This window comes from Chaetodon trifascialis, chromosome 4 (genome assembly GCF_039877785.1).
Source record: "Chaetodon trifascialis isolate fChaTrf1 chromosome 4, fChaTrf1.hap1, whole genome shotgun sequence".
Classification (NCBI taxonomy): Eukaryota; Metazoa; Chordata; class Actinopteri; order Chaetodontiformes; family Chaetodontidae; genus Chaetodon; species Chaetodon trifascialis.
Genome location: NC_092059.1, coordinates 8,616,859 through 8,629,553, shown reverse-complemented (window position 1 = coordinate 8,629,553; position 12,695 = coordinate 8,616,859). Strand labels below are relative to the sequence as shown.

At 45.0% G+C, this 12,695-nt stretch overlaps 1 protein-coding gene across 1 annotated transcript in view; it reads right to left on the bottom strand.

Annotated features, from left to right (window-relative positions):
* Positions 1 to 11,948, bottom strand: part of unc13a (unc-13 homolog A (C. elegans)) — a 41,730-nt gene extending 29,782 nt beyond the window's left edge. The window contains exons 1-9 of the mRNA XM_070961892.1: positions 11,593 to 11,948; positions 6,908 to 6,937; positions 6,691 to 6,790; positions 5,341 to 5,458; positions 4,995 to 5,118; positions 4,524 to 4,594; positions 4,197 to 4,251; positions 3,455 to 3,484; positions 2,404 to 2,599 (exon numbers count right to left, since the gene is read on the bottom strand). Of these exons, the coding sequence (XP_070817993.1) occupies positions 2,404 to 2,599; positions 3,455 to 3,484; positions 4,197 to 4,251; positions 4,524 to 4,594; positions 4,995 to 5,118; positions 5,341 to 5,458; positions 6,691 to 6,790; positions 6,908 to 6,937; positions 11,593 to 11,614 (746 nt within the window). The 5' untranslated portion in view covers positions 11,615 to 11,948. The remainder of the gene's footprint in view (positions 1 to 2,403; positions 2,600 to 3,454; positions 3,485 to 4,196; positions 4,252 to 4,523; positions 4,595 to 4,994; positions 5,119 to 5,340; positions 5,459 to 6,690; positions 6,791 to 6,907; positions 6,938 to 11,592) is intronic.
* Positions 11,949 to 12,695: the final 747 nt, after the last annotated feature.

The window sequence follows — 12,695 nt, the reverse complement described above, 5'->3', positions numbered from 1 at the left end:
AAAGAGGAGTGACTTTGAACCAACCAAATAAGAAAACTCAGAGCAGGGGAGGTTTAGGGTGTGATGCATCTATGTAACTGCAAAGGGAATCATTGGTATGGATACTGGTTCACACGCAAATTAAGACAGAAACACACAGCATACAAAAAGATACAAATAGACCTATTCAGATGACAGAGGGTGAACCTGGAGAGGTTGAAGATCATTTGTTAGCCTGGCAGAACAAAGACAGTTCCTTTCTGCAGATAAATAAGTGAATAATATTTATTCACAATGATGAATGAGGCTATTAGACATCGAGACAGACCAGAGAGATCTGAGACACATGCAAAAACAACTTCTACACACACACGCGCGAGGACACGCACTCACACTTTATTGTTTCGTCTCCATTGATTACAGTCATGTTGGTTCAATAATGCACGGTGCAGCAGCAGTAAAAGGGAGAACTGTGTTATGGCTCCAGGCTGTGAGCCAGAGGGAATAAGTACGGGTGAACACATAAACACTCCATCACGACACCCCTGTTCTTTTCTATTCATCATCTATCTCACAATCTCTCATCCAACACAAAGACTGACACGGTGACAAATGCTTGCATAATGCGTGAGTCTAAATAAATGTCTGCCCTCTTTCTTAGCAAAGAATAATAAAAAAAAACATGGTGAAACTAAGATGAAAATGAAAGTAATCTGCCTTGGCCTCTCTGCTAGGGCCCTGTTATTGGGCTGAAGACCTCCTGCTGTCTCACAAGTGGAAATGACATGTGTGTAATTACAAAGTACGGGACACCGAGGAGAAGACAGGGCTCTTCTTAAAGTCTCACATACGGGATGAGGCCGTAATAACAGGCTGTCGCGACAACAGATTCGCGTGCAGATTCACACAGGCTCTTCCACAAACTCCAACCAACAATTAACCTCTCTGCCTCTGACTGTCACGAAACAACACACACGTACACGCACCTTGTCAATCAGTCGCCCACACACATAGACACAGAACTGCGCAGAACTCACAAGAGTTGAACAATGGGGAAGATGAGTATGATACATCGTTTGTGATACTGATTCGTGATTCTTCACCAGGAACACAGTAAATATAGATGCAGGACCAGTAGTTTTCTATAAAAAAGTATAGAATATACATATACAGAGATAGGGTAAGAGCGCATGCATGCAAGCACAGTGAGCGAGGAGGACGGGACAAGTCCACCACTGACGTCACAGCGAGACGGAGTCACAGGCCGGAGCAGGAGAAGGAAGAGGAGGAGGAGTTGGAGAGGAGGTACAGAGACCCACCTATCGGACAGTGAATGCCTACTGTCTAGAGAATACTGACGACTGGTGCGCCGGCTCGACCCTGAGCCTGAGTCGATATCGCTGCGCCCGTTGGTGGCCGAGTCTAAACTATCATAGCGTCTGGTAAGAGGAGCAGGGAGGAAGGAGGAGGAGGAGGAGGAAGGGAGAGGTGGGAGAGGAGCATCAGTAGAGCTCAGTGCAAACCTTTCAAAGAAAGCTCTAACCAAACTGAGCCTCTGCACTGCACGCTTAAAGGATAGGATCGCAGTTTTTCAAGCCCGTCAGAGAACAACAGCAACCTCTCTCCAAGTACATATGAACATCTGACTATTGTTTAAGGACAGACTTGAAGAAATGTGACTTTATCCTCTAAGGTTCTACTCAAAGACCTCTCACTGAGGTTGAGCACTTGAAGGTTGATGTCACCCATCTAAATCTAACCAAATCAAAAAGGTCAAACTTCCTGTTGCAGCTTTTCTGAGCAATGCATGAGTTCGAATCATCTGCCGCCTTTGAAAACATGTCCAACAATGTTCAGAAATACTGTCATGTCCAGCAGTTCATTTAATTTTCTGCACAAGTTAGCGCAGGAAGAGATCACATGGGGTTTCTGATGCTCACACACGCAACATGCACACAAAGATGCAGGCGCGCGCACACGCATTCACACATGCACACACGCACACAGACAAGATAACCACAAGGGCCCACTTCATACATGACCTGTATACAAGAACTGTGCGCCCCAGCATGCTTGTATACACTGAGGCCAGGGTTATTCTCTAGAGGAGGAGAGCACAGTGGGACAACATGTTACCATGTACAATACAGAGAACAAAACAAGGCCGCAGGGGCTGAGCTGTCTCAGGGCTAAAGGCTAGAAGTTAATCACTTAAGGAATATTTGTTAAAGATGGGAAGCGTGACATTACATTTTCAGCATGAAACAGTTTTGTTCTTTTGGTGTTTTTCTCTTCATGTCTCACCAAAATAAAGCCTCTCTCCCTGTTGCTGATACATTCTGGCAGCCTGCCATAGGAATCTCATGAAAAGATAACCACTCTGTCTCAGTTGTGGCTGCAGGGTGGCTGTGGGGTGCTTGTTACCTCATGCCTCTGTGGTCGTAGTCCAGCTCATGTATTTCGTCGTTGTAGGAGTGTCTGTAGTGCGGGTGCCTCATGGGATACTGGTGCATGGAAGCGTTGGGCTGGGAGGTGGTGTAGTAGGGAGGCGGGATGCTGTTACTGGTCTCACTGCGGTAGTCACTGTCCCTGTCGTCCACGGCGCTGTCTGGGTCCTCGTCTGTTCACGCAAACACAGCGGGAGACGGGACAAAGTGAGGGGGAGAGACGAGAAGAGGGTGACGGTTCACACAGTGTCTGCATAGTGAATAATGCAGGGATATAGATTTGGTTTAAATTAACTGAGCAAATTTAAAATAAGTTGTGTTTTCCATAATAATAATTCAAAGACTTAAAATGCTATGTAAACCTGTGTTGTAACCCTATTTCAATTTTAGTTTCCTTTATAAATATCAAACACTTTCTGATCCTGCTTTTGACTACTGTTCATTTCCAGCATCATTTTAGGCGAATATTAACTATAAGTGAAAATATAGATTATTATATTAGTGCACAGATCCTTTTTTCAGCCCTAAGTAGTGTCTGCAGGTATTCATTTCAGGCTGCGTACTGCCCCAGCTACTTACAGGAATTAGGTAAGACAGCCTGTATGTAGTCTGAGTGGCACGTTCGCATCAGTCACTGCAGCTCGTTAAGATTGCTGCTTAGTGCACAGTAATAACTGAAGGTGACTCAGATGAGTGTATCACCTTGGATCTTCTGTGATCTGGACTGTGGTGGCGGGACAGCATAAGAGCAATGTCCACAGAGACTTGAATGAAAAAATCAAGCACCACTAAGTTTATTTTACTGTAACAACACTCGGTTTAATTCCAACTCTTTAAATCCAACAGGAGACTATAGAAACGAGCTGAAAGGAAGCTCCGACAGGATGTGTGGAGAAAATATATATTTTCCTGGCAGCTAATGGTCTCTGAGGAAAACTACACAAGGAGATCATTGCATTAAGTGAGACATGGGCAATAAATACAGAATTACTCCAAGTCATTAGCAGAAGCGCATGAAAGAAACTTACTTTGTTGATCTCCCCACAGACTCCAATTACCTGCAAGGAGAAAAAGGGTTGGGGGAAAAACCAAATTAGGTTTGGGCCACAATTAAACACATTGGCAGTCTAAAGCCAGGTAAACAAACATGTAGAGATTTGCAGCCCTGAGAGCTAATTACTTTAAGGTGTAAATATGTGTGCAGAAGGTCGATAAGTGAGGTAAATCGCTGTGTGTGTACATGTGTGCGAGTAAAGAAAAGCACAAGGTCTTTCGAGAAGGTTGAATCAAAATCAGCTTTTGTGCAAATGCTGCCGGCCTTGGTGCTGCTAAGTAACACAGAACAGGACACACACGCGTGCTGTTATCATCTCTGCACACACGAGCACCATGCCACCGCCCAACCTCCCTGCCCACAGATTTATACGATACACACTTACCCACCTGCACCCTGTGTCATCATCACTACACGGACAGACAGTCAGACAGGGTGGTGTGTGTCTGACAGCCCCGCGTCTGTCGGTTCACATTCATCACACATCTAGCACCTATAAGTCATTCTAGTTTTGCTTGCATGCATGATTCGTCACATCAGCTTCCCTCCCTCCTTCCACGCTTTGCTTCGTCTATCAGCCTCATTTCTACGTCCTGTCTAGTCAGCACGAGATTAGCAGAGGGAGCGAGGAGAGGAAAAAAGAGGAGGCATCAAAAGGGACACGGCTGAGGACGGAACAGGAGGAGGTGGACGCGGGAGTGGCGTTTGACACTCACAGCACTGTGTGGATGGCGCATGGAGTGGCCGCTCCTGTTCTTCTTGATAGGCATACTGTGGAGGAAAAAAAACAACGACGGCACATCTTAGAAAATAACATCCAGCACTTCTTCTGAGGAAAATTGCTGGTAAGAATTATTGACTCTGGCAAGTCATCCGTTATTGGCAGCCATAGAGTGTAATTAGAGAGAGTGTGGAAGACAAAGAAAGAGGTGGAGAGGAAACACAGTAAGACATGGGTTATGAAAGAAAATATTCTAAAGAGGAAGGAATGAATGAGGAGATATAGATGACAGATGGTGCAGAGTGAGTGATGGGGATCTTACATCTTGATCTCTCATGGCATTTAGTTGTTCGAGTTTTTTGGCCCAGTATCGAGCCTCTTCCTCTGGAATGTCTGCAGCACAAAACACAAAGGTGTTTCTCAGCACATCAAAGACTGTACCTCGTGGTGAGATCGTTTGCCAACTGCTGTTTCCGAGGTCAAGAATGAGCTTTCAATCTGATGTACCAGCTCTGGAGGCAGTGTTAGTGCTGGAGCAGCAGCAGAAACAGCATTAGTAGTAAATGTAGTAGTGTTAAGACAGTACGGTACTAGATGTGGTCCCAAAAATAACATTGATAGTGGTCCAGACAGTTGTTGTGTGTTAGTGTTAAATACTAGCTTTGGTATAAAATGCATTTTCCTGTTTCCTTGCCTGATTGTCCATGTATCTAAACTTCAATTCATATAATCGAAACAAAGTGCAGAATAAAGCAGCAGGCAGGATAAACATGACGATGATGAAAGGCCAAACCTAGTGGCAGTTCAAAGCGGGTGTCGAGCAGCAGTCGGTGAAAGGTCGGGTCTTTGGTTCCACAGATCTCATTCTCAGCCATGATCGCATTGGAGTCCAGGGTCAGCCACTGGCCCGGACCCTCCTGGAAGAGGGGCAGAGAAATGTGACTGCAGCAGTCCTTACTCCGTGACAAATAAGCCTGGAAGTCTGTCGTTCCTCTGAATATCTCTCTATGTCCTTACCCATATGTGAATTAGATTATTTTAATAATTGCAGCCAATCATCACCCTGACTGGTGTACATGTACAGGAAGTGCAGCCAGTAAAACCTAACGCTGGGAGACAGAGAGCGAGAGGGAGTGTACCTCGTTGGACTGCCGTATGCTGCGCAGGGGGATCCATAAGGTGCCCACCATGGTGTCCCAGATCAGCCCTTTATTCCACACCTCCACTGTCAGGCCCAGATCCAAGCGGTTTATTTCGCTGCTCGGCAGAAAGAGGAAGAGGCGGATTAAGAAAGAGATAAATGAAACAGAGGAAAGAGAGCAAAATAACAGAGAGAGAGCTGAGGGGAGACAGAGAGGTTTCAATGGAAATACAGTGTACGGCATCAGGAGCTGCACCTAAATCTGGTGATGGATATGCACTGTGATTCAATCTGCTGAGGGAAATGAATCATTCAGCAGGAAGATGGAAAGAGCAGGTGATTGTCAACGAGGCTGTCAGCAGGATGTAAGAGGGAGCACGACTGGACAGCAGCGGAGGCTATCTATATTTCTGTACGGCAAACAAAACAAACTCATTTTTCCATCAAGCAACACTGATATACCGTCCATGCAGCCAAGGTCTGGACTGGCTAGGGTTTTGTAAAGTGATTACAAATCTGACTGGCAGATTATTAGCTCAATAAGCATCTCGTATTGTCCAACAGAGCCTCTTCTCAAGCCCACTGGCTGTCTTAAGTGAATCAAAACCTAATAATAGCCCAAGCTTTGATATGAAAATGCATCTTTCTGTTTCCTTGGGAGTCGAGGAAGTAAATCTGGAAAATGGCTGAATGGTGTGTTGCATCACAAAAGAGAAAGAAAAGGAGAGGGGGAAGAAGGAACATGCTGTTTTTTTAGTTAGGTTTAAAGATATGACTGATTAGCGGGATGACAACACAAGTCATTTTTATCTGTTGTATATGGCGGCGTTTTTTCTATTCAGTCCACTTGCTGGAGTTATGAGGTGTAATGAAGCCTGGAGAAAGCCTCTGCTCTGGGTGTGTGAACTCTGCTGGAGCAGCTCAAACATCACAGGTGTCATGTCACATGCACTCTCAGTGTGTAAAACGGCTTCTCCTTCAAGTCAACTGACGCTTCCTTTTGATTCATTTGATGGCTCCGGTTGTTTGCCTGTGAGCATTTTTCTGCCTCCTGCCTGACTTCAGTGGAACATATGAAAGAGAAAGCAACGCTCTGCCAACGTAGAAACTCTGAAAAAGCCCTCTATCCATAAAACTGCAACCACAACTTCGTGGGTCATACGGATGCAGGGAGAAGGCTCATCATTACACTACAGGTGCTATTGAAAGGAGAACAAAGTGAGAGAAGAGGAAGAAATCGTGAGTGCAGCAAAGACTGTCCTCCAATTAATCAACATTGCCCAGTCAGAGGAAGAAAAGAGGGGAGGACATGATGGGATAAAAGGGGGCAGTAGACAGAAGTACTCACAACATGAAATCCTGCTCCCAGCATGGCTGACTGCCGCGCACAGCGATGGTTGTGCTCTTAACATTCTGCACCTTCAGGGTCACGTATGTGTTAAATTTCTCTGCAAACGATAAAATACAATTACTCATGCTACAGTGTGTGTTCATTTGAAACAACCTAATTCAGTAAGAATGAGTAACAAATGGATGATATCGACTGCTCAAAGGTCCAAACTCACCTTGGGGTCCATCGAGCTTGGCTTTCTTCACTGCAAAATATAGAAAACAAACAAGAAATTAGTCTAACTATGGAAAAATAATGCTAATGTGACTGTTTTCACATTTTTATGCTGCACATATAACATTCAGTGACTCTCAAAGGCTTCTCTTCTCCTCTGCCAGTGCTGTAGCTCATATGCATGAAAGTAAGCTGGTTGGCTGGTGATTGACAGGAGCCTGGCATTTCAGAGAGTGGGGGGATCCTGCTCTTCTCAGCCAGGAACTCCTCTGTCCTCTTTGGCCAGAATGCCATGATCTCAATATGAAAGACGACATCCGTTCAGCAGGAGGTGTCAGGATCTCTGAGTCACAGGGCCAGAAGGACAGTTTGTGCAGGTGAGAGTAAGAGCTGATGCCAGGAAGGAGAGCGGCCACATGCCCCGTCATCTCTGAATGACGTATGTGTATGTATTCCTGCATGGCCGACAACAGGGGGTGGAGGACAAAAGGAGGAACAGTGCTGCTTTTTGTCTAACACAATGGATGAGGCTCCGCTGAGGTGCCACTGCCAGCTCCTCCACGCAGGGACCTCTGGAGGTACCAGACTGACTTTTAAAACCAGTGACGTCAAAGGCCCATTCATTATTCATTCAATCCGGCACCCTGCCGATGCCCAGCATCCCCATGTTCAGCACTGAGGTATTAATATTCCAAGCTCTGGTTTTTTAATCCCTGCTGATTGCTTCTTTTCACTGATGTTACGTTTCAGGAAAGAAACACAGGGAATGATTTAAAATCAATCTAATTGGACTCAACAACAAACTCCCTGGTGATGTGTACTTGGCTGCAAGAAAAATGACTTTATAATATATGACCTATGGTCCAACTCGCGGTAATGGAAAAAAACTAAATAAATAAATACTCTCTGTTATTCAGTCAAGCATTATTAGGGTAGCAGAAGTGATTCTGACAGAGAAACACATTCTGAGTCATTTTTCATGGTCGGTGACAGCAGAGCAAGCGTGATTATCATTGTGGACAAATTGGCTTCTAAAAATAGCGTCACCCCAGAAAACCCTTGAGATGTTGCTTATCGCTCAAATATTGGTCTGATTCATGAGGCAGGTGCTGGAGTAAGGGCTGTGATGGAGCATGTGCTGCTTAGCCAACTTCAAAGTCAAATCCCCTTCCCGATAGTCTAGCTGCTGACAAGGCAGTCACGCCTAAGGGGAGAGGAGGGTTCTTTTCCGTGGAAGCATTTGACAAAGAGGCGTTGAAATGAGTTGTTTCTTTGCTTTAAATAGATAGCAAATGACAGATGCACCTTGGCTGCACCCTTGCCAACACTCCCTCTCATACACTGTCTTCTCTACACCACCAGCCAGTCATGGGTCCTCTCTCTCCCTCTCACTCAATCACTCGCTCCTACAAGCTCCCCCTGCCATGTGGTGAGTATGCACGTGTGCTCCCTTTCTATCTCTTTCTCTCGTGCTCTATTAATCTCTCTGTGCAGCCGGATGCGGGCAGAGTGAGCTGCATCCCCAACACTAAAAATAACCACTTCAGTGTGACAGGAGTGGGGGGGTGCTGGAAAGGGGTGTGTGAGTGTGAGGATGGGGGTGGGGGTGGGTGGGGGTACTTACAGCTCACAGGCATAAGACTAAGCCACCATTGCTGCAGTTACAGCACAGGGGAAGGAGCGCAGGGGAGTAGGTGGGAAAGAAAGAGCGATATAAATTTTCTGCAAACCCTCAACAGAAAATGTTGAGTACCTGCCGCAGCAATTACAGAATCTCAATTTATCTTTCTTTGCCAGGGAAAATTGGACAAATTCTCTCATGCCCTGGTGTGGAGGAGCTAAAAGGTCTTTTTATTTCCTCAGGTTTTCCGATCAAACGCTTTAAAAGAGCCCACACTTCAGAGCAATTACGGATGCTCTGGAACAACAACACAAACCTGCAGGCAAGGGATGCAGCGAAGAAAAATCTAAAGATTATGAGGGGAAAAGAGAGAAGTGCGCAATTAAGTGAAGAACAGTTATGACTGAGAGGTCATTACGGCATGTCCCTGTGTGCTCGCTCACTCGAGGCCACATCAGATTCAGTCACACACCTGCAGCACACCTTTGGGAATATGCCACTAATGGTGATTAGAGAATGACACAATGGCTGTCACTGACGATTGAATGCTCCATTCATAGAAACTAATTAAAACATTTGAGAAACAGTGTGCAAACTATAAAGACTTACAGTGTACATACAGTGCTGTATGGATTCCATAGCTCAATATAATAGTAGCCTCAGAATCATGTATATCATGAATATTAATGCTTCATTACATCTACTCAAACACAATTGATCTTTGCTCCTAACTGTTTCCAGACTCCCAGTAAGCAGTAATTATCACAGTAATGCAGCAGCATGTTTGAAATGGTAATAAGATGCAGAACTTGCCAAGGACGGTTTGGTGCTAAATCATATTCATTCCTAAAGTTGGACTTTCTGACTTCTTCTGCAAAACAACGTTGCTAATGATCTGAATACATATGTAAATAGACTTAAACAGATGTTTGGAATGTGTCTTACTGGAAGAAGGTGACACTAATGAGGATGCCTCACTCTTTTTAAGTCATAATGCATGAATTGGCATCTCACTACAGGGGGTGACAGTAAGAGGATGGCTGCCAGATCTAAATTCGCTTATTCAGCTTCTGTGGCGCAGGCTATCATTTCAAAGGCTACATCTAACATCACGAGACATGGAAGCAGAGCGTACACACATCTCTGCCCGGGCAATGCCTCGTCACTGCTACTGCCATGCTGATCGGCCCGACTCGCGTTATCATGCAGCTCAAGGTAAACAGCCATGCACATCATCCTCTGTATTCCCTCATTCTTCTCACAGCCACCTTGCAAAAAATATAATATCAATAGAAACCTCGCTGCGGGCCCGTAACAGAGTGTGTAGAAACTAATGAGAAAATGCCAGCAGAGACCTAAAATACCATTGGGGTTGCTATGCCAACAATGCTTCAGGACATAAAGAGACCACCAACAGGCCTGAATCTCAATCCTGACATCAGTGCAATCAGCTCTAGCACTGGTGTCAACAGTATAGCAGCCTCTTCATGAACACTACAGGCCTGCTCCAGCCTCCCAGTGATCTGCAGAAGAAGCTGGAGGGATCTTTCCTCCACTGCTCCCCGATAAATCATGCACCATGTTTATCAAGCGTCTCATGGCGGGAATGGAGCCCAAACTGACGAAGAAGTCTCAGAGTGTTGCATTGTGCAAATTTGTTTTTTAAACTGCCACAGCTCACACCAATCCACTGAGGATTTATTGAAACCTTTAAGAGTAAGATATATTTTTTTTCTGTGTCAAAACTTTAAGCATGATTCAAAGGACGGGAATAAATGGTTTTAAGTGTTGGTTGCCACAGTGGGATGTGGGGATGACCAGATGTTGATGAGAAGGTTACAGGGGATACCCAGGATAACAGTATTTCACTGCCAGGACGTTTGCACAGTCCACCCAACCAGTTTCCTCTTGGACAGTTATGCAACTAAATTTAAACCACATCTGACAGTAAGGGCTCAGCTTTAGTTAATTAGAAGAAATGAAGTCTTAATAAATGGAGATCTTCAGCCTTTCCTCCAACTTTACATCTTTGATACAACCACATATAGTCTGCCAATAGATGTTCAATTATTACAGTGACTGAATGACTTTTACGGGCTTATTGTGGCTTATTTGCACTTCAATGTGAAACAGATTAGATCTCTTCTGGGTCCACTTTTACCTTGTTTCACGGGAGAAACACATCACGGACAACAACATGGGCTTGACTGAATAAAAAACAAACCACCATGAATGGCTGAAGGGAGATATTGCCACAATAAGGGAACAGTGTGATGAGTCGGAGCCTGTTTATACAGCAGAAAACCAATTTGGGCACCACTGTGGAATCTTGAATTATGCAAAGGCAGAACAGGTTGTGGTTGTCATTAGAGAGCTCAATCAATGGGAGAAATATAAATTACAAAATGCTGCAAGCAATCACGTGTCTTAAAGAAATATCCTTCCGTAAGGAAACCCGACAGGCTGCTGCACACGCCTTTTTTCCCCTTTTTTGCTCCGCGCAATTACGCATGAAAAGTGAGATGATATGTCAGCGCTGGAGAGGATCTGTAGTCAAAATGCGATCTGATTTTTGACGCGAAACCTAAACACCCCATGCTTCTGTTACACGGGGACGAACTGAGAGTGGATTACATCTTGTTTTACTATGTTTGACAGCGGCTGCCAGAAAGCACACACCTACTCCATAGATCGATCCGGCTGTAGCAATGCCAGGTTTTGACAAATGAACCCAGGCTGGCAGCCAAGACAGTGAGAGTGAAATACCTCAGGATAGATTACAGTCAAAAAGGAAAATTAGGAATATGCAAAATCGCTAAAGGTGATGTGAAGTATTCGCCTTATTAACGGGATTTGAAATAATCCGCTTTTAATAATAACAACAATCCTGCGCCAAATGCAAGACGCAAAACATTGATGCACGTATGATTATCCTCACAGGTAAATCCCCAAAAAGCTGCAAAAATGAGACTTGGAGCTATTTAAACCGCTCGCACGAGAGCAGGTCGCGGAAATAGGCAGCAAGTCAGAGCCGAGACATGCATTGTTAGTTTTTCTTCTCTTACCTCCAACACACAGCAATGACATTTCTTATATGCGCCTTTGGTACAGGGTCCAGCTTCTTCAGCAGCCTCCGTGATTGAGCTAATCTGTGCAGAGGAAAGCCTGGGAGTGAGTCGCTGGGGCTGGGGATGGAGAAGCCTGCCGTCGCCAGCAGAGACGGGGCCTGGCAGCGGCTCGTTGCGCTTGACAGAAATTCAAATCTTCACGCTTGGAGAGTGAACGCCAGCTTCGCTATCCTCTCTGTCTGTTTTATGGCGTGTCTGTCTGAATTTGAGACTCTTTTCGCGACCCCCGGCTTCTCTCTCAGCTCTCCGCTCCCCAACACACAGCCATCTTGTTCAGCTTCAGCACCACCGCTGCTGTGGACAGCTCCTCTCAGTGACGTCAGAGCGGCGGTGGGGGTGTGTATGGGTTGTGGGGGGTGGAGAGGCTGAAACACCTGATCATTAGCCTCTCCCCCCATATTTTCAACAGACTTGTCAGATATCTTAGAGAAACCTTAATTGGTATCCTCAGACAGCATGGAGAATACTGTGAGAACTGGTTTTGTCAGCATTACCCAGCCCTACTTTTTAGAGGAAACACTAGACCTCCAGAGGAGTTCTGGGTAATAATTACTTTGAGGCGAGTCAGATAAAGGATGTTCATCGTCACATACAGACAGCAGGAGCCCCTGACGTTGTCTCTTCAGCAGAACTTAAAGTGGAAAGAAAGGAAAATAATTTTTAAATCAAATCTTAGTCCTCAAGACTAGCAGCCCAAGAGTTTAAGATTTCACAATTTCAGGGAGATGCAGGGGCTTTCCTGTAAGAAGGTAATATTGGTGCACATGAATGATGCAGGAGTTGAGTGGTTCTTGACTGGAAGCAAATGAAATGCTGCTTCCTAAATTCACAGTAAAAGCTAAATAGATTCATTTCACTTTCATCATTCCAGTCAAATAAAAATCTACACATTCAGACTGATGTAACTTTAAATGCTGCCCCAAGATTCAAGACTTTCTCCAGTGTGGGCCTACAGCTCCCCCTGCTGGACCACAACACCGCCTACATTTCCACGTTGTCTCTTTTAGGCTCAGCTCACCAAAAATCACACCAAAGCGTAT